At 40.3% G+C, this 23,219-nt stretch overlaps 1 protein-coding gene across 2 annotated transcripts in view; it reads left to right on the forward strand.

Moving 5' to 3' along the window:
• CLIC5 (chloride intracellular channel 5) overlaps positions 1-23,219 on the forward strand; it is a 67,873-nt gene that overhangs the window by 25,526 nt on the left and 19,128 nt on the right. For both annotated transcript variants that reach the window (XM_035322310.1, XM_035322311.1), the window contains exons 2-4: positions 15,798-15,907; positions 16,233-16,358; positions 17,715-17,821. In XM_035322310.1, the coding sequence (XP_035178201.1) occupies positions 15,798-15,907; positions 16,233-16,358; positions 17,715-17,821 (343 nt within the window). The remainder of the gene's footprint in view (positions 1-15,797; positions 15,908-16,232; positions 16,359-17,714; positions 17,822-23,219) is intronic.

Here is a 23,219-nt window from a genome sequence, read left to right on the forward strand (position 1 = left end):
GTTTGGAAAAGGGCTAGTTGTCCCCATGGAGTGTGTGCTAGCTAGCTGCATGCTAGCAGTCAAGTTCAATGCATGATGAACTAATCCAGGGAGATAGATGCTCCAGCTTAAAGACATTTGACAGCAAAGTTCAACAACTGTCTAAAATTCAGCAAAGATATTTTTTAGCACAACGAGCTAGCGTGTATTACCACACTGGAAAAGATGTAGAGAACGATAATTTTAAGACTTAAAAAGAACTTAAGTGTGCTGTCCTTAAGGTGGTATTTCTCATTAATATAAAAAATAACAGAAATCACTTGACTGCAATATTAAATGTATCTGTAGGGGACTTTTAATTATAGTGGTAACAAGTACAAGTACTATTAACAATTAGTTAAGGTCAGATATAGTGGAATTAGAAATAAGCTTATTAATAACTTTAAAAGTCATTAACCATTGCAATGAGACACCAAAGAGATTTTCTTCTAGCTCAGATGAAGACTACAAATGATGTAAAGAAATGTATATAGTTAGAGTCAGAACAGGAATAAACATGCCTTAAAATCTGCAAACCAGGTAGGCATTGCTATGGAGGATATCTTGGCAAACAAGAATACGGCTTGGTTCAAGCACAGAAGAAAGCTTTGGTATTCCGTGCCATTGAAATGTGGTACAAATCTGGTCAAAGCCACTCTGATAGAAATAGTGGTCAGAGGTCACTTGCATGTCTTAAAATATATCTTGGTGTCCTGGGCGCAATATTATGATGGGATTTGTTCAGGTGGTGGTTAAATAAGTATTTGTTTATCTTTTTCTGGGTACACAAGGGCTAGAATCATTCAGGTTGGAAAAGACCTCAAAGATCATCTAGCTCTACCTTTAACCTAGTACTGAAGTCCACCATTAAACCATGCTACTAGGTTCTACATCCACACATTTTTCGAAGACCTCCAGGGATGGTAACTCAACCACTGCCCTGGGCAGCCTGTTACAATGCTGCACAACCCTTTCAGTAAAGAAATTTCTCGTAATATCCAAACTAACCCTCCCCTGGCATAAAAACCTAAACCTGCTCTGGCACAGAAGGGCCTTTGAAGGGCCCTCAAAGATGAAAAGAAAGCAGATGCTACCTTAGTCAGGCTCTGAAAAACCATGCTAACGTGGATCAGACGTTGTGGCTGAGAAGTAGGAAGAGCTAAACTGGGAGCTGCAAGAGCTGAATTCTCATTCTGGCTGTCCTGGAGCCATTCTCTAAGTCATGCCGTCTCCATGCCCTGGTTTCATTATCTATGAGACATTTACACTAATGTTCATTTTCATCTCTAGCAGCACAGCAGCTTTTCTAGATAAAATCACATTCCTCCTTTTCTCTTTATGTAGGTTAATGACTGTAAAGCTACTCTTGCTTTGTGGTTTAGGTCCTCACAAAAAAAATAATTAATTCTCAGGTTGGGCAGGTACCTCTCTGTATTAATTGCCAAGTTTCTCTTCCCCATAGCATTTCAGCAGCCAAATAAACACCCTGAGCATTGCCACCCACCACGTCTAGCTATTGTTTCAGGTGCTGGTGCACAATCTGTACCTGTGTATTGTCCAAAATGAGTGGAATTTAGAGAAACCGGCCTCTGATGCATCGCTGCTATTGTGGACGGTGTTTTTCTAGACTGTGATTCAATTTGTGTGGGTCAACAGGCACGTTGTGTTACTGCTTTCCTTTTGCTTTTAGCTGCTGAATGAGCAGCTTTCTTCAAACAGATACAAATGCATATCATGGGAGGAAATTATTTTCTTTCACTGCCCTGTGTTTTGTGATGAGCCGTTGTTGCTGATTCGTCCTGCAACTGGAGACCTGTTTGGTTTGTTTGTTTTATCTGTAGTATTTTTTTAAAAGCTGTTCCTGGATGAAGAGGGGTTGAATCACAGAATGTTCTCGTGGGTTGTAGGACCTCACTGAATGGCAATTTTAGTTGTTTCACTCTACCCAGTTCTTTCCATTTTCAGGACAAGACAAAAGGATTCAGTGTTCCTACCTGCTTCCTTACTAAGCCTTGTTTCAGACTTCCTCTAGCACTTTGATTATTTTCATTTTCTCCTCTGTTGACTCACACGTTCAGTTTAAAATGAATGGTATATTTGCCTTAATTTACTGAGTTGCCTTTTATTGAACTGAGGTTCTCCAACTTTGGGTTTTTGGTTTTGCTTTATTTTCAATGTCAGTAAATCCCACTCCCCAGTTGAGCTCTAGATCCAGCTCTAAATCTGTGTCTTGTTTGAGATTCAAAACTATTTACCCTTTTCCAAGACAGAACCAAGAGCATTTCCTGAGATCGAACGAATGTGAGCTTTTGCAGTTCATCTCATTTATAGAACCATAGAATATCCCAGTTGGAAAGGACACACAAGGATCATCAAGTCCAACTCCTGGACTTGATGTTCATCATTTAGCTGATCATCAATGCAGCTATGCATTTCTCTGCACACCTCAGAGGTCACACTTCTCACTATTCACTCCATAAAAAAGGCAGTCAAACCTGGATGCAGGAAGACTTGTTTTGGAGTGGGAATTTCAAACCTGTCCATCTCGATGAAACCAGCATCCCTATGGCATGCACCTATGAGGAGACCTCACCCTCTTCCCTGGCGAGTAGGATCTAGGCCTGAAGGTTGCAATGTTTATTTCAAAAGAGATGATTCTGCAAGAATAACAATAGTAATAAAAAAGTGCTGATTGCACACAGCTACTTGGGTCTGGCCTGTGTGATCCTGGGAAGGATGCGCTCGGGAAGGGGATGTACCTTGAAATGATTATTTTCTTTTCCACGGGAAGGAAATGCCTTTTTTTCCTCGACCTTGGCTGGCATCCCAGTCCAATTTGCATGTGTCAGCATCTTGCTTCAGCTTGCATGGGCAAAAGTGTTTTTTTTCCTAATTAAACCCTGGGCATCTCTTCCACACTGTGCACCAAGGATCTGGGAGAACATTTAAAGAAATAAGACATATCCAGGACTGTTGAAAGTGGTGCAATTAGTAACAGTCACGTTGTGCTCTGCTGTCAGAAAAAGGGGTTTGTGCTAATTGGTGTTTGTCTATTCAATGTAAATGGGTATTTATAGGATTTCTTTATATTTGGTATTTTCCAAGAACCACTGGGGCACTTGGCATTTCACATTCTCTCTTTTAGAGGGAATTAGAAGTAAACATGAAAAAATGGCTAATTCTTCTAAGCTTATTCAGGTACTTGAGAGATTTGGGGCTTGCTGTACTCAAATATATGTAAAAGGATCAGAAATTCTCTCAGCAAATGCTAGTTTCTCAATTATCTCATTAACTTGAATGTTCCAATGAGCTTTTTGTGGTGATTGCTTGGTGTATGTCGTTCAAATGGCGTTCTGCAAATTGTAGTAATCGTGGCAAACAGCTCTCTGACAGCCTGCGAAATGGAAACCTCTGCGCTCTCTTTCCTGGATCAACTAGGAGCCTAGGATGGAACAAAAAGCTGCCAGGGAAACTTCTTAAATGTTAGCGAACATTTTCCTGTAGAACACACACTAGCATCGAGAAGACATTGAAGGAAGAGATAATGGAGAGGAGAAGCTGCTGAGAGACTCTTAAAAAAATCTCCAAGAAAGTGATTTTTTTTATGGAGGAGGAGACTGAGGAAGAGAGATGGGAGGAGGAAAGGGTTGCTGACTGCTTCTGAGTCCCACCATGCATGACTGATCCTCTTGGAGAGAGGTCCTCTTGGAGCATGAGAGGCCTAAGAGAGGGGACTCAACGATGGTGAGCATAAAAACTGCCAACACTGAGAACAGCCATCACGGCCAGGGAGAGCAGAAGTGGGAGGACAGGAAGGAGTGAAGAGGTGCTAGGGAAACTGCAGTGGCATAAGTGAGATTTTGTACCCAGGGAAGAAAAGGAAGAATTATAAGATTTTAAGAAATAGCATTTAATTAAACTCCATTACCTAAGCTTTTATTTTATGCTGGATAATAGGATAAAATGAAATTAGAGGAAAGTCAGCCTGAGCATCAAGTCAAATTATGTTTTGAGAAGATTGTAAAAGAAGCGTCCTGTGGGAAGTTTTCAAAGCAGCATTTCAAAATTAAACAAACAGTGCAGACACAGAAATGTTAAGAAATCATCCTGAACTGAGATAATAAGAAATGCGATCCTAACTCTGCTCACTGATCCAGCAGATTTTCCATATTTGCAACAGTCATCATGCATTAGTTTCACACCTCCATAAGCTACTTATAAACAATATTTCCAATAGCATACACACTTATTCAGACTTTCTCAGCAGCTTTTTGGAAAGCGTCACTGTTATTTTCTTGAGTGTTTGGTATTGAGAACACAAATTGTTTTGCTTTGAGATGAGCAACAGGGAACATTTGCTGGCTGTATGGGTCTGTGTCCTTCTCAGGCTTTTGTTTTCATAGCAGGCATTTACATTTACAAACTCAGAACTTGCTCTCTGTTTCTTGTTTAATGAAATATTCAGGCAGCATTGCATTCCCCTCCTCTGTAGATGGCTATCAGAAAAGGCTGCCTTGTAGAGTAACAACCCCTTTAATGGCTAAATTTGACTGTATGTAGTATAAATGACCAGATGAACAAATACAGCAGTTTGGGAATATAAGTAAATATTAAAGGTGAAAAAAAATATTCCCTAAGTACTAAACCCTGAAATTATTTCTCTGTGAGTAGCTGGAAACCAGAAAATTTGTTTAGATTGTATTTGTACCAATACAACTTAAAGGTTCAGTCCAAATGCTTGCAGCTTCATTGTTGTACCATTAAGTATTTTACTGAAGATATTCGGGGTTGCATTGGGAAGTCATGCTGAGATGCAAACGACAAATCAAATTCTAGCTGGAGTCTGCGATGCACTGCTCCTTTGCAGTGCAACTTGATCTAGTTTCAGTGAAAGTCGTAACCGTTGCTCCCATCTTGATGAGGCTTGTCTCTTACCCTCTGGTAACTTCAGAGATGCCACAAGAGGCAGGAGGACCGAGTCCTGCTCACTCAGAATAGCTCCGTGGGGTTCCTGATCACTCTTCCCTCCCATTCATTCAGAAGTCACCGATGAGCATATTTATATGATGCTAAATAAGTTACAAAATGAGGCCATTGAGGGCAGATTATGGCTGGCACGGCAGTCAGCTGGTTCAGCAGTAAATGCCCTTATCAGAGGCAACCCTCCATTCAGCCCTGTATTTGCAGGGGCTGCAAGTGCCTCTCTCTTCTAATAGCACAAATAAAGTCCTGGAATTTCAATAAATAATTCAGCCCTGGGTCTGATTTCAGGTTCAGCATTAACTTTCAGCACCTGGCTGCTGTTATTATTTGTTAGACTGATATGCTGCTTAGAGGCATGGAAATTTGGCTGCAATTCATCAGCGTTTGCAGAATGTACTATATGACCAGATTACCATCCCAGGCTCAGAGATTTTTAACAGACATTCAAATTCCAGATGTGCACAGATTTAATTCTTACAAGAACAACTGCAAGCAGGATTCTGGTACTGGAGTGGGAACTGGAGGTCTCTGCACAGAGCTTTCTTTAAAGAAATGACTCCTATATTTGCACCTGATCTCTACAAGAAGCACTAATAATTTTACTGTAATTTGCATTGCCCATGCCAATTTCTGACAAGGACCTAGTTCTCATGTTATTTTCCACAAGATTTCCTGGGAGAATAAATTTTTTACATCTCTAATCAGCTCTTGGGATATTGAATCATTAATATTTAAAACAACCGTAATTGGTGCTCTACGAATACCTAAAACAGATTCATTCCCAGTTTCTTTCTCCAGAGCTCGTAAAATCACTTGTGGTTTTAATCACTTATTAGAAAGCAACTGGTGAATCTAAAATATTCTGCTTTCACTGAAATCAGTGGATTATCTATCTTTAGTGGGAATGTTTTCTATGAATATTTGCCTATTATGGGAGCAGAATTAGATTGTCTATAGCCCATTAATAGCTCTGGCAATGAGAGGCCAAAATCAGAATATGGCCCTATATGCATTTGCTTCTGAAATTTAGGAGCTGCAGCCTGTATGTGCAGAGCATGGACAGCCATCCAGTATGAATACGTTGCAGGACAAGTTTACTTGTCTTAAGGAAAAGATTTTTTTTGCTCACAATGCTGACATCTTCCTGAGGGATACAGCCTGGTAACCAAGCAGTAGCTGACGCTTGAGCATCTCCATTGACCTTTACTAAAATGGTGACTATTTTCTGAGTACTGCACTGGCCTGATCCAGGGACTAAGATTCCTTCAACCAGTTAACCCCACATACAGCAGTGCAACTGTTAGAAAAGAGAAAAAAAAATAATTGCATACATAAGTGATGGGGAAAGTCAGTTATCCTTAGGAAAATCTTACAGATGGGAAGTTTGTAGGCGGCTTCAGTGGGAGCAAGAACTTCACCCTGCAACGCAAACATAGACCACTAGAGGGGATTTTACTACCACTCTATGTCTAGCACACGTCTCTCCTGAAAAACCTTTTAAAACATATGTTCTAGTTCAACCACAAGATGCTGGCTACAAGCTGAGTGAAATCTATGGTTTGTATTACGCAAAAGGTCAGGAAAGATTATTATAATTGTCCCTTCTGGCCATTAAACCTGTGAGTGAAATTCTGGTCCCGTCAAAGTCACAGGCAAAATTCCCATTGACTTCACTGGGGCCAGACTTCATCCTGTGCAGGTCAGAGGAAGGCAGAATTCTGCACCACCAAGTACCTCGCACTGAGAGCAAGAACAGCTTTGTTGTCAGGCACGAATATGTGCTGTTAAAAAGCATTTTAAAACATCGTATGCAACCTCCCTGCTCTGCAGCAGGATGAAAAAATCAAGACCAGTTTTCACATCATTTTTTTTTTTTTCTTTTGATTTCTTCAAAGCCTCCACTAATGCAGATTACACAACCTCCTTAGAAAGCCTGCTTTGTGTTTCATTATTCATATAATTACACTGAATATTTTTTTTCCCTAAAGCTTTATCACTGCAATTAAGCAAAATAATAATCCTATACTCCATGGACATGAGCAACAGTGGATCATCATCCTGTTTGTAAAACAGTCTTCTTCGTGCTTGAGGACTTTTATGTTCTCTGATGCTCCTAGTAAGACACTGCACATACATCACATTATCAGGTTGCTGTTGTTTGTGGCCACATATTCTGGTGATTCATAATGATGTGATTTACGTAAAACCTCCTTCGCTGTTCCCCAACCTGCACTTGTACACTGGATTTTGCTCTTCTTACATTTTATACCTTGTGGTTTACTTCATCAAATTCCATTTAAGTGACTTCAAACACTTTGTTCCAACTTTTCAGTACTCGTTTGGAGTCTGCTCCTCTCCTGGGAAATACCAATAACCGCTCTGTGCTTGTTGCTGTCAGAAAATTTTGTCAGGCTCTCTCTGTTCCTTTGCTTTGCTGATGGAAACATTAAATATGACTCATCTTGTCACTAGACTAACAGAAAACTTGATTATCATTATTCCAAGAGTATTTTTCAACTACTTTTTTTTTTTTTTTTTTTTTTTCCCAAGCACTTTGCAGAAATTTTATGCACATCCCATTTCCCTACTTTCCTTATGAAACTATGTTCTGGAGCTTGTTTTAGAAACCTTACAAAAGTCACCTTCTAGAGACCTGCCACATCCTTCCTACCTACTGTGCTGGATACCCTCTCAGAGAACAAAATCCAATTATTTTAATGTTGTTTGTTCCATATAGTATTATTTTTTCTTACCATCTCTATATCACCACATTTGCTTGTGAGCTTACTCTTTAGTCATTTATCCAGAACCATTGTATACATTAAGCTTATACATTTGTCATTTCTTGAGTTCTTCCTCTCATCCCCCCTCTCCCTCCTCATGTTATCTCATTAATAGTTGAAGATGAATCCCCAAAAAACAAAGCGTTTAAAAACCATTCACTGTAGTTGCATCCAACGGCTAATATGGGAATACAGACTCGTTTGCTATGATCCTGGTGAGTGGTGGGAGCACATTTGCTTTGTTAGGTTGGAGAAGCTCAAGAGAAAGTGTAAAGGATGATTTTCTTTTTGTCTGTCAAAAGAAGAAGAAACATATATGCAGTCCACTGTGTCCAGATGCACACAAACTTTGTGCATAATCTGCTAGTTTGAAGCTGTGATGGGAGTGGCAATTTTGGTTTCTGAAGAATTTCAAGATTTTGCTCTAAACTGCTCAAAGTCTAAAAAAACACATTTTAAAACATCCGCAGCTGTATTGAACAGAAGCTGTGGGTTTTCTGAAGGGAGGGAAACTGCAATAGTCTCAGTATTTTTGAAAGGAGATTTTGGCTGGTGGGATGAAGGGAAGCCAGGCACTTGGAGCTCTCTTTCAGCCTCTCGTGGTCCCAGCACCCTGCCCGTCCTGCTGTGTTGCCAACACCAGGACACTTGGCACAGTGATACGGCCAAACCCGGTGTATGTCTCCACCAGGATTTGTCAAATTCCGGGTGTCCTCCTCAAAAGAATAGTGTGACAATGGAAATTTGCTTTTCAATGCTCTTGTATTATTATTTTTTATCCAATTGCTCAAGAAGCTCAGAGAAGGGACACTCCCAAAGCAGATCTAGAAAACTGTTACTAAGACTTCAAAAAACAGCTATTCCTTCTGGGTGGCTCATGGCCTGATTTTCCATGTGTGGAGAGTTGATCCTTGTGAGAAGTCAGCCACCTTCAAATTGTCTTGCAGCATCTAACACTGCTAGCCCCTTTGAAAAAGTCAGCTTTAGCTGGTATTTTGCTGACATGAAAAGAATGCTTGTAAGTGAAAGATGTTGCTGTATGCAGTTTGTCTCTACAATTTGGCCCACATTACTTCATGTCTTGCTCAATATGGGGCTCTTCTCTTATATACAACTGCAATGAAATCAGATTTGGTATGCAGAAATTCCTCACAGCAGAGCATTGTCTTCCAGGAAAATCTATACATACATACATATATACATACATATATATATATATATTTATCATTCCCTAGTTCAGAAACTTCTGTATATATTTAGGTGTAGGAAGTGTCATTGTATGTTCTTCTTCCTTTGATTATTTACAGTCAATTTCTCAAAAAGGTGAATGCATGCTGGGATAGGTAAGGGATCTACAAATATAAATGGGAAAAAATAATTTCTTGGTCCAAGGTGTTGGACCAGTCTGTTCTTCTCTATTCTGTCAATATTTGCCAAGTCATGAGCCCTAAGTACTTTAAAAGAAAGCAGGAGAGGTGATGGAATAACATGAATCATTTTTCCATGCTGAGGCTATCCACCTGTGACCAGGCTGTAGTTTTCCGAATCCAACCTGCACACAGATTGGCATTCCCAGACATCACAAAGGTTATTTCAAAGCAAAACCTGTTTCATGTGGAACACGTGAGTGGCCAGTGTCTCCCACAAAGCCCTGAGGAAATCCAAGACCTCTCTGTGTAGGTAGCTGCTCTGCTACCAGCACCTTGGCTGATGTGGCAGTGGGAGTGCTCTGCCCCAGGTGGATGGACCAACTGGAGACAATTGATCTTTAATTACAAACATCCTAAACCATCATGAAAAGATCCCCAGGAAGAACCTGGCCTATATGATCCTGTCATGCCCATGCTGAAGTTAATATAAATATAAAAGTTTGGAAAATAATGATTTACCAAGCCTGAAGACCAACACCCATGGGGACTCCAACCTGCAATTACATCACCTGAAAATCCTGAATGTCTTAAGAGGACAAATGCATCTCTCCCAAAACCGCAGCGACCTGGAAAGTGCTATGGCACTTTCCTTGGAGATCCTCAGCTCTACTGACGTGCTGCTCAGGCAGTTTGAACAGCGTGGAACAAGCCAGCTCCCTTCAAGTTGGCCAGCAATGCAAACCAAGTTAAGCTTATGTGCATCTATAATGTATGCCTGTATATATGCCAAACTTGGACGACATTTTGGCTGGCTTTTGGGGAGCTGGCTAAAGATATTCACCACTTCCTTTTTGTTTTGTTACTACCCTGACAGTCTTTCTAGCAAACGCTCTATTTTTATTTGACATGTATGTGCACGGTCCATTTCCGTGTGTGTGCATGTAGGAATATATTTCTGCTCTAGCTTGCCCTCGCTTGGAAAGCTGCTGCTAGGAGTTTCTTGTAGCAAAATGAAATTTCGGAAAAAGTCCAATGAAATTAGAAAGCTGCACGGCAAATTTATTATTGTTATTGTAGGCTCCCATTCAGGAAAATACTTAAGTATTTGCTTAAGTCCCATTGAAATCATCAAGACTTAAGAACATGCTTAAAGTCAAGCGTATACTTCCTCTGAATTGGGATGTATTTCAGCACATGCTTAAATGCTTTCCTGAACCAGAGCCACAGTCAACAAGAGTGTCCTGTGATGCACAGGACTTGAGCTACAAGATTTACTTCTTGCTCGAGACCTACCAGGGCTGCACTATGAGTATACACTTCTTAGCTTGCCTCTCCATTGGTGGCACTCCAAATAGCTTACTGGCTTTTACATTTGGACAAGAACTTGTGAAAGAGTCTAGAAACTGGAAAAAAATGAGCCTTGCTAAAGCAATACCTTGGCTTCTCTGATCTCATGTTGCAGCCAACGATTTTTCCCTACAATGGAGATTTGTGCTATTGTGTGTGTGGTATAATTACTAAGACAGATTTTTTTTCTTTTTAATGGCACAATAACTAGGATATTTCCTGGCCTGCTCTGCATTTCAAATAGGATTTTCACTTCCCCTTTGGGTTCTGAGCGTAAGGAGAGTAAGTGTCAAAAGGCAGGCGCTTTCCCAATTCTAAAATAAAGGGAGTGCAATCGTGTAATGTGAATCTAGATTTTGATTGTAAGGATGATGAAATCAATTCTCTCCTTAATCCTCACTTGGAAAAATTAGGGTGAACTAGCCTGCCTGCTTTTGCTAACTTGTTAAAATCCTTTTGAAAAAGAAATGTATTTTAATGTCATCAAAAAATATCTACCTACTTTACCGGGGAGTCCAACAGAGCACTGGACAGAACAGTCCCAATGCAGTGAAGAATTAAAAGAGAAAGAAAATAGATAAAACCAAATGTATTCTGTTCTTGGAGAAACACAGAGGTTTCCAATATGCTGCTCTTTCCAGTGCTGCCATTTTTAAGCTAGATGCTTAGTCATTATTAATGACAGTATGTTGCTATAAAGCTGCTATATTTGGGGAAGAACTGGAAACAAAACCTTTTTCCCTCTTAAGGTTAGGTATAATAATATACAGTTGCCTGTATGCATTGCAGTCACTCTGCATGTACGAGTTGGAGTATTTTTGGAACCAGTGGGGAAGTTTATTACAGTTATTTCATTTAAGGCAAAGTAGTAACTTGAACTTGAGAAGAGCTCCCTGTTCACGTTGTTCAGCTATGCTGTGCAGTGGTTGGAGGCTCTCGATATTGCTGTTACTTTACAGAACTATTTGACACAAGTTCATAAAATCACTGAGACTTTTTTTCTCCCTCCTGAAGCCTCCATTAATTTTGTTCCTTGGTAATGTGTCGGTACATCCCCCGCTTGTGCACACAAATATCTCTAAGGTTTAATTAATTCATTAAAAATAGCTGAAGTGTTTAAGGAGGAGTGCCTTATAAATAACAAAGGAGAATACCTTGTTCATTCTTGTCATCACTCAGACAGAGACAAGCAGCTGCTGTGACACTGAGGTTTTGCTAACGTGATTACACTGAGTTCCAGGGCAGGACCTTGCATCAAATGGTGCGTAGTACCTAAATGTCACAGGCCAAGTAGAAAGGCACCCTGTTTGGTAGCTAAATTAATAAATATAGATTTAAGAGAAGCAACAAGAGCAGAAAGTGATGTTTCTAAGACAGAGCAAAAGAATCCTCCAGCAATTCTGCCTCCACAAGCTCCAGGTTTTTCTGTTATTGGGGTCCACAAACATCCCACCTAAATTCAGACAATCATCAGACTCAGTCGAAAAGTGGCCAGCACATCTTCTGGATGTGCTTCACTGCCTTGCCCACACAGAGGGCCTTAGGCATCTCAGGGAAACTTAAGTGGGATGAACGTTTTCAGAAGAGTCTCACCCAGCAAATCCTTGAATCCATTTTACTCTTCCACGGTCACTCTGGGAATTTGTTGCCTGAAAAGGCGAGGTGTTTCTCCATAGGGAAAAGGAGGCAGCACTCTTCTGCAGGAGGATGAAACTCTGAAATGCTTTTGCAGCACTGAGAGTTACAGTGCACATTTTAAAATCTCAGTTTCCTTGATCCTGGCACCCATAGAGCCTCAAGTCTATAGCCGATTGCAGTCATTGAATTGACAATATCCAGTGTTACTGGCAGGGAGGGTGCATATTTCATCAATTTGCTCCTTTCTGTAAGCGGCTGATCACTTTTGCTGTGCCTCAGGGAAGCTACATGAGAGGGCTTTTGTGCTCATTTGTGAGTAGCAGCGGGGATAAACCGGTGTTTCTACAGCTTGTCAATTATTTGTTCATTTCTTTCAGTCCACTGTTTGAGTTCTTGATCTTGATTAAGGTATTATTTAATTCCTGCATTTCTGAGCCCTTAAGCTGGGACAGACACATAATAGGTTTGCATTTAGCCACTACCAGGGTGCTTTAAGCAAGCTGGTTTTCTTTGAAGCTGAAAGTGACTAAGACTGGAAAGTTCTCTGTTCTTCCTCCTCTCCTCCTACTAGTTAATAGACTTCACAGGTAATCTCAAGACACTCTGATAAGCCTTTGAAGTTATCACCCACTAAGTTTTTGCTCTTTCTGAGTGCTGAGCATTGAATTGCTGACTGCTGTTAGAAGCAATGAGAAAGGATTCACAAAACCAACAGAGCCTTGCCTATAATTTTTGCAGACAAGAGCTGAATTTAATGGATAAATTGTGTTGTTGGGGAGATTTTGATTCTGTTCCCTCCTCTGTCACCAGTTTGCCTTGTGATTTGTGGTAGCATTTTCAGTTATGCCAGTCACATGAGTTCTAAACCCATGAGTCAGACTCCACCCAAATCATGAGCCTGGCTTCCAGATCCAGGAGCTTTGAAAAGAGATCATACCATACTGTGTCTTTAGTTTATCTTTCGTTTATGGAATTTCCTCTGTGTATTCCCAACATGTCTCTAGCAATTAATGTTTTCCACTCTTTTGGAAGTGTTGGGAAGACAGTCTGACCATTTGGAGCTGTTGGAGGCCTCGTTTGACCTACACAATTATTTTTGGTTTTCATCTCCAAATGAATCTTATTTCTTCCAGAGTCTGCATCTTTTGTCCTCAGTGATTTCTGCGTCTGTTAGCCTCACATGACCCATCACTTCTGTCCCTTCATTGCCATTCAGCCATTCTGTTCCACCTTTACTCCTCTCTGCTCTTGAGAGGGTTTTTCACCATTGCATTCAGGACGGAGAAGTACAAAAAGTTGCAGATGTGGGTAATCCTTAACCTTCCTATGAGAATATATAACTGGAGAGTGCAGAGAAATAGCCTCTCCTGAAAATGTGAAACCTGTTACTTGCAGCACAAGAAGTGGGTGATGAGAACAGGCAGGAGAGTGCCTCCATGCAGGACAGAGACCTATAAGAGGGCTGGGGCTTTGTGTGTTTTGGCAATACCAGACCCATTTGCTCAGAAGGTATTTGCAGGACTTGGGAAATCAGGGTTTTATACTCACTTTGAAGGGAGTCAGGTGACGAGTAAATCAGACTCAATGGAGTTAATAAGACAAACTAAGTCCAGAGAAGATGGATTGAAGATGGATGTGAGATAGGAGTCAACTCTTCTGTCTGCACAATTTTGCTCTCTAAATCAGTGGTCAATCTGTTTTTCCTCAAATTTAAGGTTTGTAATATATTGTTTGCAGACTCTGATAGCCAACTCCATTATGAAGGATATGATTAGACTGAGATGGTGAAAAAGCCAAGGGGAAATTTGGTGTTGTGTCACTGTTTTTCCCTATGGCATTTGACTCTTTTTAGGAGGGCTAAGAAGTTACAAGTTCTTGGCAAGTATTTATTAAGCCAAAGCCAAAACAATAAACATAATTTCACAGTAATTATTGCATGCAACACTGTGGTGCCTGGTATTCCCATGGTAATTCCTATTGTCATTGTTTTGCCATGAAATTTGGAGAGCAGAGCTAACCTTTTAATTAATAAAGTTATGCAAAACTAGGATATTCATATGCCAGGCAGACAGAAAAAAGCATCTTCTCTTGCTTGTCTCATACCATACCACTACTTTATCCACAGTGTTTGTGGGATCTTGCATATGCCATGTGCCAGGCATTCGTCTATATATAATTTCATGTAGAAGTGCAGCCAAACTGTACCCCCAGATCCAAATCTCTCTAAAGTCTGAGTACTTGAAACTGAATCTGAAGCCAGAGAAAAACTCTTTACATAGCCCTAAACTTTACAATGGGCTGTCTCCAAGGCTTGAACCACACTCTCTCCATATTTTGGTGGATGGGAAATCTGGAATTTGTTTTTAAACCCAGAATTATCAAAAGCTGTGTTGAAGACACGAGAAAGATTCATGATGCCTACCCAAAAATCTTCCAGCTAAACTTTTCCTATGCAAGTTGTAGCAACTGGACACATCTCAAAATGTTTCTAGCTAGGCTGTGAACGTTTCACAAAACAGCAGTAATTAGAAGTGGTTCCTTCTTTAAGATAGAGAAATGCCACTCCACAGCTTGAATATTAATAAGATAAAATTAATGACAGCAAACAGTGTAATATAATATTTTCTCCAGAGGAAAAGGACATGTATTTGCTTAGCTCTTTCATCAGCCATTTTCAGACACACACTGTGTGCATAAAATACAGTTATGCAACCCATATGGGTCAACAAAGGAAGGTTGGTTGCTTCACCAAGATTATAAGAATCTTTTAAACACAATGGTACCACAAATTAAAATGAAAATCTATCAAAACCATTATCGTCTTGAAAGCTTTGGCCACAAGCATAATTATTGTAGAAGGATGTTGTCCTTGGACACAGCTTTGGCTCAGTTCAAATAGTGTTATTTGTATCCCTCTATGGCTTAAAGTCAGAATTGGCATGGCTAAGGACCATAAATTTTTAAAGGAAAAAAAAACACAAGCTGTTTCCTTAGTACTAACACTAGCAGTTTTATATTGTTTTGTAGTGGTTTGTAGGCAACTCATTAGGTGCTAGAGATAGGAACAGACTGAATGTGGCGGCTGAAGTCTGCCTTGAACTTTGGAAGGATTCAGATGCAGATTTCTGTCTGGATCCAGTTGTTTGTGTCTGAGGCTCTTGCTTTATTTGACATTAACAAGAATGAGTGAATGTTAGGCATGTTTGGGTTTAAATCTACTTCCAAATGTCCCTATTCTGGATAGTAAAAGAGTGATCCAGTGATGTGCAATCCACAGACTTAGAGCAGAAAACCTGTCCCGAGTTTTCTGTCATGTCGATGCAGCAGGCAGTCCTGTAGGATGGGAGTAATTGAACACACAGTGAACATATGGTGAAAAGAATATACAGTCTTCTGGATTTTGCTTACCATAAGCAAAGGACACATCTAGAGCCAGACTGTCCCCATGAGAGGCACCAGGTTGCTTCCTCTAGCTCCAGGTGAAGGCTGAATCCTGGAATAACTCCATTATCGAGCTGATGATAAGCTATATAAAATAACACACATTGTAGGTTATTTTTGAACCAAATATTCTTCTTTCAACATCTAATTTCCATCTTGAGGGAGATAAGTGACTGATGTATTTGAACTCTATCTTTTGTCTTTTTCCATCCCTCAGGCTGGTATAGATGGAGAAAGCATTGGGAACTGCCCGTTCTCCCAGCGTCTCTTCATGATCCTCTGGCTCAAAGGAGTTGTGTTCAACGTCACCACTGTTGACCTGAAAAGGTAAAAATTGTTCACTTTAATTGAATGTAGTTATATGATCCAGTGTTTTTCCAATAGAAAGGCCCCACCACGTTCAATCAGATTGGTATCTGGCCTAGAGAGCCTGTGGTGCACAACAAAATAGTTGGGATTCAAGTCTGTTATTTCTTTTTGCACTTGTGGAATGTTTTTATATTAAACAGGGTGTTCAGGGTACTTTAAAGTATTCTCACCACAGACTGCTGAAGAAATAGAAGGGCAAACTGATTTTGCAGGAACTGTAAATATCTGTGCAGCTACCTGACCATAAAGATTGGCGATTCCATGACCTTTTTTCTCTCTGCAGAAAGCCAGCTGATCTACACAATCTGGCTCCTGGGACCCACCCACCTTTCTTGACTTTTAATGGAGAAGTCAAGACAGATGTTAACAAGATTGAGGAATTCTTGGAAGAGACTCTTGCACCTCCAAAGTAAGAACTTGGGATTTTTTCAGTCAATATTCCATTTCCTAGGAATGAAAGAAATCCTAAGAGGAGTTCCTAAAAAGCACTCCCTCCTACAATCTTTACTTACAGGAGTAATATTTATTTATGAAATGTGCTGGCTTCAGAGAGATGACTTCCATGTGTGAAAGTTACTTGTATGACTAATAACTGCAGAATGTTTTCTCTGTACACATTTCAGGATGCCCTTGTATGCAGAATTAAGGAGACCAATGCTAAAAAAAAATAATAATAAAAAAATTGTAGGGGTCTGGTGTCCACATTTTACAGAGCTAAAAATAACTTGGAAGGGATGCAGAGCATTGCCACACAAAATATCTGTGCCCGTAAAAGTGTTTTATCATGAAAAACTGAAGGCTTTTGAGCTGTGTGGTGTATTAAAAAGGTTGGAAGGAGTACTGACTGCAGAGTACAAGGAGCTCTGGAGTCAGACAAGTGCTCATTAGTCTCATCAAGAAATGACAAGAGCCCATGACTGGAAACTATAACCAAACTAATTCAGATTAGAAATAGGGCACAGATTTTTCAATATGTATGAATAAGCATTGGAACAAACAACCGAGGAACATGTCAGATTCACCAGATATGCCTTAGTTAGTCAAGTGTTTTGGACTTAGTACAAGGACAACAGAGCAAAATGATTGCTGGCTTGTGTTTTGGACCTTAAAATCTATGAATCAATGAAAATATTCTCAGTTCCTTATGAAGCATTTTACCTCCAACTGAATGAGCAGCCATAGGGCCAGTCGTGAGGCAAGAAATCAGGTACTTAAGCTTTCTGTAGTCTAGTCCAAGACCACTGGAATCAGTAGCAGTCGTTAGTTCATGTTGATCTTTCAAATCAATATATTCCTTTGTGCCAGATGTCTATAAAAAACAATTTGGAGATTGAAAACTTTATGTTCCTTTACCTGGCTGATGCTAACAGGCCTTGCTATTACACCCTGGCAGACATTTTCAGCACAGGGAGCTAGACATGACTGCCATTCATAACAGAGAGCTGGCTGCCAGCCTCCCCTGCACCTTTCTGGAAATTTATGCTTCCTCCTGATTTAAGGCCACTGTATCTTGGATGGTGGTCACATAAAGCACCAGTGTAATTACCTTTGTCCTGAAGCCATCCCTGTGTAACTACCCAAATCTCTGCCTTGACAGATACAGATATCATTAAGAGGGTCTTGCCAAGCTGTTGTTTTGAGATAAATGACAATGCTAATTGCAGTTCCTCGTAAAGGGCTTTTTAAAAATGTCTTCTTTTAAATTGTATCTGTAATCATGACTATACTGCTGGTAACACGCTGTTACTCTCCAACCTCCTTTCAGATATCCCAAGCTGGCTGCTAAGCACCGGGAATCAAACACTGCTGGAATCGATATCTTCTCCAAATTTTCTGCATACATCAAAAACACCAAGCAACAGGATAATGCTGGTGAGTAGAGTCATTACCAAATGTGCCGGGGAGCTTCTGTGCTTCGAAGCTGAATAATTTTGCTGTTTTCCTCTCATTTTATTGTAAACTGTGTTGATGACCTCAGGTACCACTGCTGATCAATTTGAGATGGTAAGTTCAGACGTACTTTACATGTCCACAGTCAAATTAATTACATCTATACCAGTGAGTAAAACAAGGACAGAAACAAGGACAGAGCATTCAGCAGTAGGCAAGCTTCTCCACTAGAACAGGATCCCACAGAGCTACTGGAGGTGTTGGTGGCTCGCACTAATGCCTCTACTCGGCCCAGGCACTGCTTAGAGTAGTGCTGGTTGACTGGGTCCAAAATTGTGACAGCAATAGACACAGCACTAAAAGTTTAGCACTGAATTACTGGTGAATGAACGAGGGAATGAATGGAGAGCAATCTGTGCATTTTTACCCTGCATAATTTCTTAGATGTAGACATTGACACCAGACTGTCCTCCCACTTATCTCGTGGTTATGCTATGGTAGTATAGCTCATTTGCTGATATAAACTGAGTCATATTGGGACAGAAAGTAATTGAATGAAAGTAAATGAATGAATTACAGAAAGTAACTGAATGAAAGAAGTGGCTTTAAGAAATATAATTGCACACCGTACACTCCAGACTTTCCTTCATACATTTGTGTCAAAAGAACTACCCCCCCCCCCCCCAAGCTGGATGCCATGCATATTTACACACAGCCTACACTCTCTTCTTAATGAAATCACTTTTCCTCTCCACATTCCTTTCCCCTCAGAGAGGCACAGCTCCAGCTAGTGTAAGCTCCTGTTGCTCCATGAAAGTGAATGGATTTACACTGCCATATCCCTTGAGATGATCTAGTAGAAGACTTGCAGTCACTCATTGACATTCATCTTACCTTGTATTACTAATTTCACAGAGACCTAAGGCATGCTAAACACCATGCAGTCATCACATTGTTCAGAGAAAAGTAGATTTTTCAGGTTCCAGCGCTGCCACAGATTTCATTTGTGTGATTATATTTCATTGCCTGGGGCTGACTCATGAGATGAAAATGGGGAAATGATGATTTATGTCAGATAAAAATCTGCTCCTTAATATTTTTTGTGTTGTTAACAGAAGGAAATAATTATAGTGCTTCACTTTGCAGGGATGCTAAAAAGTTATTTTTTGTGTGCTGCCAATGGGATGCTCAACTAACCTCTGTAGGAAGGCTTGTAAAAAGAAGATAAATCAATAGTTAACTTAAATAGATGTTACAGTTAAAATAAATATCTTGGCCATTTACAAGGAATTTTTATGGTGCGTGGTGCAATTGTAAGCCTTAAATTCAGCTGTGCTGTCCCTTGTATTCTAAAACTGTCACAAGTATTTGTCCACATGTAAAATCCCGCTGTGTTGCTTCTCAGTGACTCTGCAAAATGCAAATCCCTGGACTTGTAAGGGCTGGCAGCTCCTGCTGGTAATAAATGGCTGTCCTAGAGGTGTCTGCATCTGGCTGTAACCAGTGCTGGAATTCAAGGTTGGATATCTGCTACTGTGAGATAAAGAATCTAACCCTGCAAAGCGCTCCTGGCAGGCTGTCTACATTTGTTCTAGCTCCAGTGTGATTAATGGGAGCTTTCCCTAGTTCTGCCTAGAAAACTTGGTTTAGGTACTCTTGCAAAGGAAATGAAAATCCTTCTCAAAGGCAATTTAGCATACCAAGGTTATAGGGAAAAGAGATAGTAAGCTGCAAGACAGCAACAAACTTTGTTCTGTGTAAACTTCCTCACCCCGTTTTGTTGCTGGTTCATGCTCCTCTGATAGCCAGACACACACTGGTACTCAGCTTTCCTCTTTGAAGTAGAGAAACGTTTTTAGCTTAATTTTTTACAGCTGGAGTGCTGCGGCACATGGAGAATAAAGCTGAGATGAGCAGAGTACCTACGTGTTCTTTGTAGCACTGTTGTGAAGTGCCTGAGGACCTCTGAGTACTTGAGTCTGGGAGTGGAGACTTATGAAATCTGGGAATTAGACCTCAGTTTTAACAGAGTAATTGACTTCCATTTTTCAAGGGCTGAGCAAGGAAAGTGTTTCCCTTATCTCTGGGACATTTTACCCACTGAAGTATCCTTTCCTGTTCATCTGAACCTACAACAGTTATTCTGAAGGCTGATTTGCATGGTAGATAGTCAGCTGTTTAAAAGGTAGCAATGTTAGATTTCTTGGGCAGGAAAGAGACTATGTGTAAAAAATAAAAGAAAGGAAAGGATTGCATCACTGTAGACATAATTCCTAATGCAGCTATTTTGGATGGGTATTTTTTTTTAATTGCAGCAGCAATCAAAAAGGGATCTGGAGCTCTAGCCTTGATCCTATACATGGCATTTTGCGGAAGGTTCTGGCAGCTTATCTCCCCTACATAACAGAATTTATATATTTATATATTTATATATTGTTCTGTGAAAACAGAAAGCAAGTTCTAAAAGTATTATGTATGATGGTATATGGTATATAATACACGATAAATGATGATATAAAGTATATGGTAATATAATATATGATACTACGCACTAGATACTATATAATTAGGGGGAATGACCCTTTCCGTATCTTCATGTGAGTAGGTAAGGTCCAAAAAGAACACAGATTGCTGCTTGTGGCTATTTCCTACGCACAGCAACTCTCAAATAAATGTAATGGCACGTCTCATAGCCATCCTCTGTATTGAGTCCTAGCTTCAGCTGACTCAAATTTGTGGGTTAAACTGGAAAGCCACAGCAGTGACTGGGGCATCTGTTGCACATGATCAAAATAGAAGAACACTTGTTGATAAAACCAAAACAGGATGGAGACCCCAGACCAACACATCAAAAATAGTTTTAATTGTTTTTGGTTGGAAATAGGTAAGTGTTGGATACCAAGTATCCTAAATCTCCAAACATCAGGTTGTTTAAATTTTATTCTCTTAACTTGGAAGTCTGGGAGGTGAATTCATTAAGGGATGGGATATCAGGTTGGGAATTTGTAACATCCAGTGACCTTTAGCTGCAAGGAATGTGGTTAGGTAAAATTATATATGATCATTCTTCAGGGCATCCTGGTTTAGCAGAGATCATGAGGTCTAAGAAACATGAGCTCTCACTGCAGCCTGTGGCTATGAAATCTTTGCAAAAAAGTGGTGTGAAGTGGTTGGGATTATTAATGAGATTTACGCAGTAGGAGGATACTGGATGTGAGAGTTAATGAGAACACAGTGTGTGCCAAAGATAAGCCCAAACTGGTGTTTCTCCCAGGAGGGTTTACAGCTAGGGTCGTGCAACGATGCCAGGCTTCAAGTGATGCCATCACTTGGCTATTTGTTGTGGAGAGGTGGTGAGAAGGCACTGATAACAGAGCTAACAGTAGCCTTTAAGTGTGTGAATAATTTTATTTTTTTTTCCCTCAAAGGGGAAATGTCATGAAAAAAAATAGGATTTGTAATTTCTTAGTTTAGTGTTTGAATTCTTGCATGTAAATGAGTAGACGTGATGATACATATGTTTGTTTGTTTCTAAGATCGTGATACCCTCTGCTGGCAAATATGTGAATATATGAAGCAGGAAGCTTTATATAGGAAAGGAAACATCCCCTTGACAAACTAGGTTTCCTTCTGCCAAGACAGTTTCCTCCTACAAATGTGACATTGTCAAAAGAGAAGTGCTTTGACAAAGTTTTCATGGATTTTTTTTTTTTTTTTTTTTTTTTTTTTTTTCTGGATGAGTTTAAATTACTTTGAGGTAAAATGTTTTAAAAACACATAGAATAATAGTACTCCCCCCCTCCCCCAGTCTTTTTTGTTTGTTTGTTTTTCTGGATTCATGCAGTACTTCATTAGCCACATGCCATTACATTTCATGTCTGGCACAGAAACAGGTGATAACCTTCTTGTGTAAGGCTGCATGGCAATATGTTATTGATCATGATTCATTCACTTACCAAAGGTATTTGGCAGCTAGGCTGCTCTGATTTAATAGCTCCTTGAATCTCTGATGCTTTTTTTCCATCTTTGTTTTGCTAACTTTTCTGTCTTATAATATAAAAATGTTGAAAGGTTTGGAATGGGCTGGCTAGGGCTGTAAGCCCAGAAGCAAACATGCTCATGCCATATCAAAGTCCCACCACTTTTAAGCTTCTTGAAAGGGAAGGAATTGATTCCAGATTCTCAGGATGTGGCAAGCTGTGTTTAAAGAAAGTGTGTGCATTTATTATTTCAAGTCACTTCAATTACAACGGGCTTGATTCCTTCCACCCCCCATGTCACTCGATAATTTTATAACAGGCCTCTCTGAAGGAGTGATCATCTCGTTGCAGGAATAGGTCCACATCTGGCTTAGATAGCACAACTGGGTTATTCAGTCCTCCAGCCCTTGCCACTGGACTTGGCCACTTGAAATTATGAGAAGTGCTCATTCCCTTCACGGCTCATTTCATTGAAGAAAGCAGTGGCAGTATTCTTTAAAATTATCTCTTCTTCAGGTTCATCTTGCTCAAGTTTGCATGACAAATCTGAGACTTCTGGGCTGCTTTGCAGCTGTGTAATATCTAGGAGACCTTGTCTGAGCACAAGGAGAGAAACTGAGGTCCTGGGAGTTTACTCTGGTTCCTTTTGTTGATGCTGAGCAAATCACTCAAGCTCTGTACAGTAAGCAGGGTAGTAACAACTTATCTATTCATCAGAGGAGGATGCAATTTAATTAATTGGAATGCTGTGTATGTATTCAGTATCCTGCTTATTATTTTTCTTGCAAGCCTGTATACTGCAAACCAAGGGGGCAGCCTGTAGTAACCACCCATTAACCATTCTGCCTCAAATTCTAAGTTCTTTGGCTCATAGAATGAGCCCTTTGATTTCATTTATGAGCTTAAAAAGTTGTTCTTGAATTGAGTTCTTAGGGGGCACCAGCTCCAGTGTGGGTGGGCGCATTCATTAGCGGTACGGAAGGATATTTCACTGTACAGCTCTTCAGAAGGCGCTGAGCTGGGAGACCACCAGCATGATTTCGTGCACAGGAATTTCCAGCCGTCTGACCAGAGGACTCCACGTGTCTGGTTTGGATTTACATCAAGAGGCCAAAAATAAAAGAGCATTTAAATCATTAACTTACATGTGATTAAATGCTGTTCACCTCTTTCAGTAGCTACATCACACTCTGTGGTTAAGCGCGTGAGGTGGGAAATGTCTCTCTTCGTGTGCTGAGTGTGTGTGCATACAGTAGGTATGCAAACACAGACAGGGCTGGGATTATGGCTGGCCTACATCAGTTTTAAGCTGCTGTGACTCTGGAGTTACTTCTGCCGAGAAGAGTCAGACGCCCAGTATAGGTAGGTGCACAGGCTGGACAGTGTGCTCTGATCCTTTC

The sequence above is a fragment of the Oxyura jamaicensis genome, chromosome 3 (assembly GCF_011077185.1).
Source record: "Oxyura jamaicensis isolate SHBP4307 breed ruddy duck chromosome 3, BPBGC_Ojam_1.0, whole genome shotgun sequence".
Classification (NCBI taxonomy): domain Eukaryota; kingdom Metazoa; phylum Chordata; class Aves; order Anseriformes; family Anatidae; genus Oxyura; species Oxyura jamaicensis.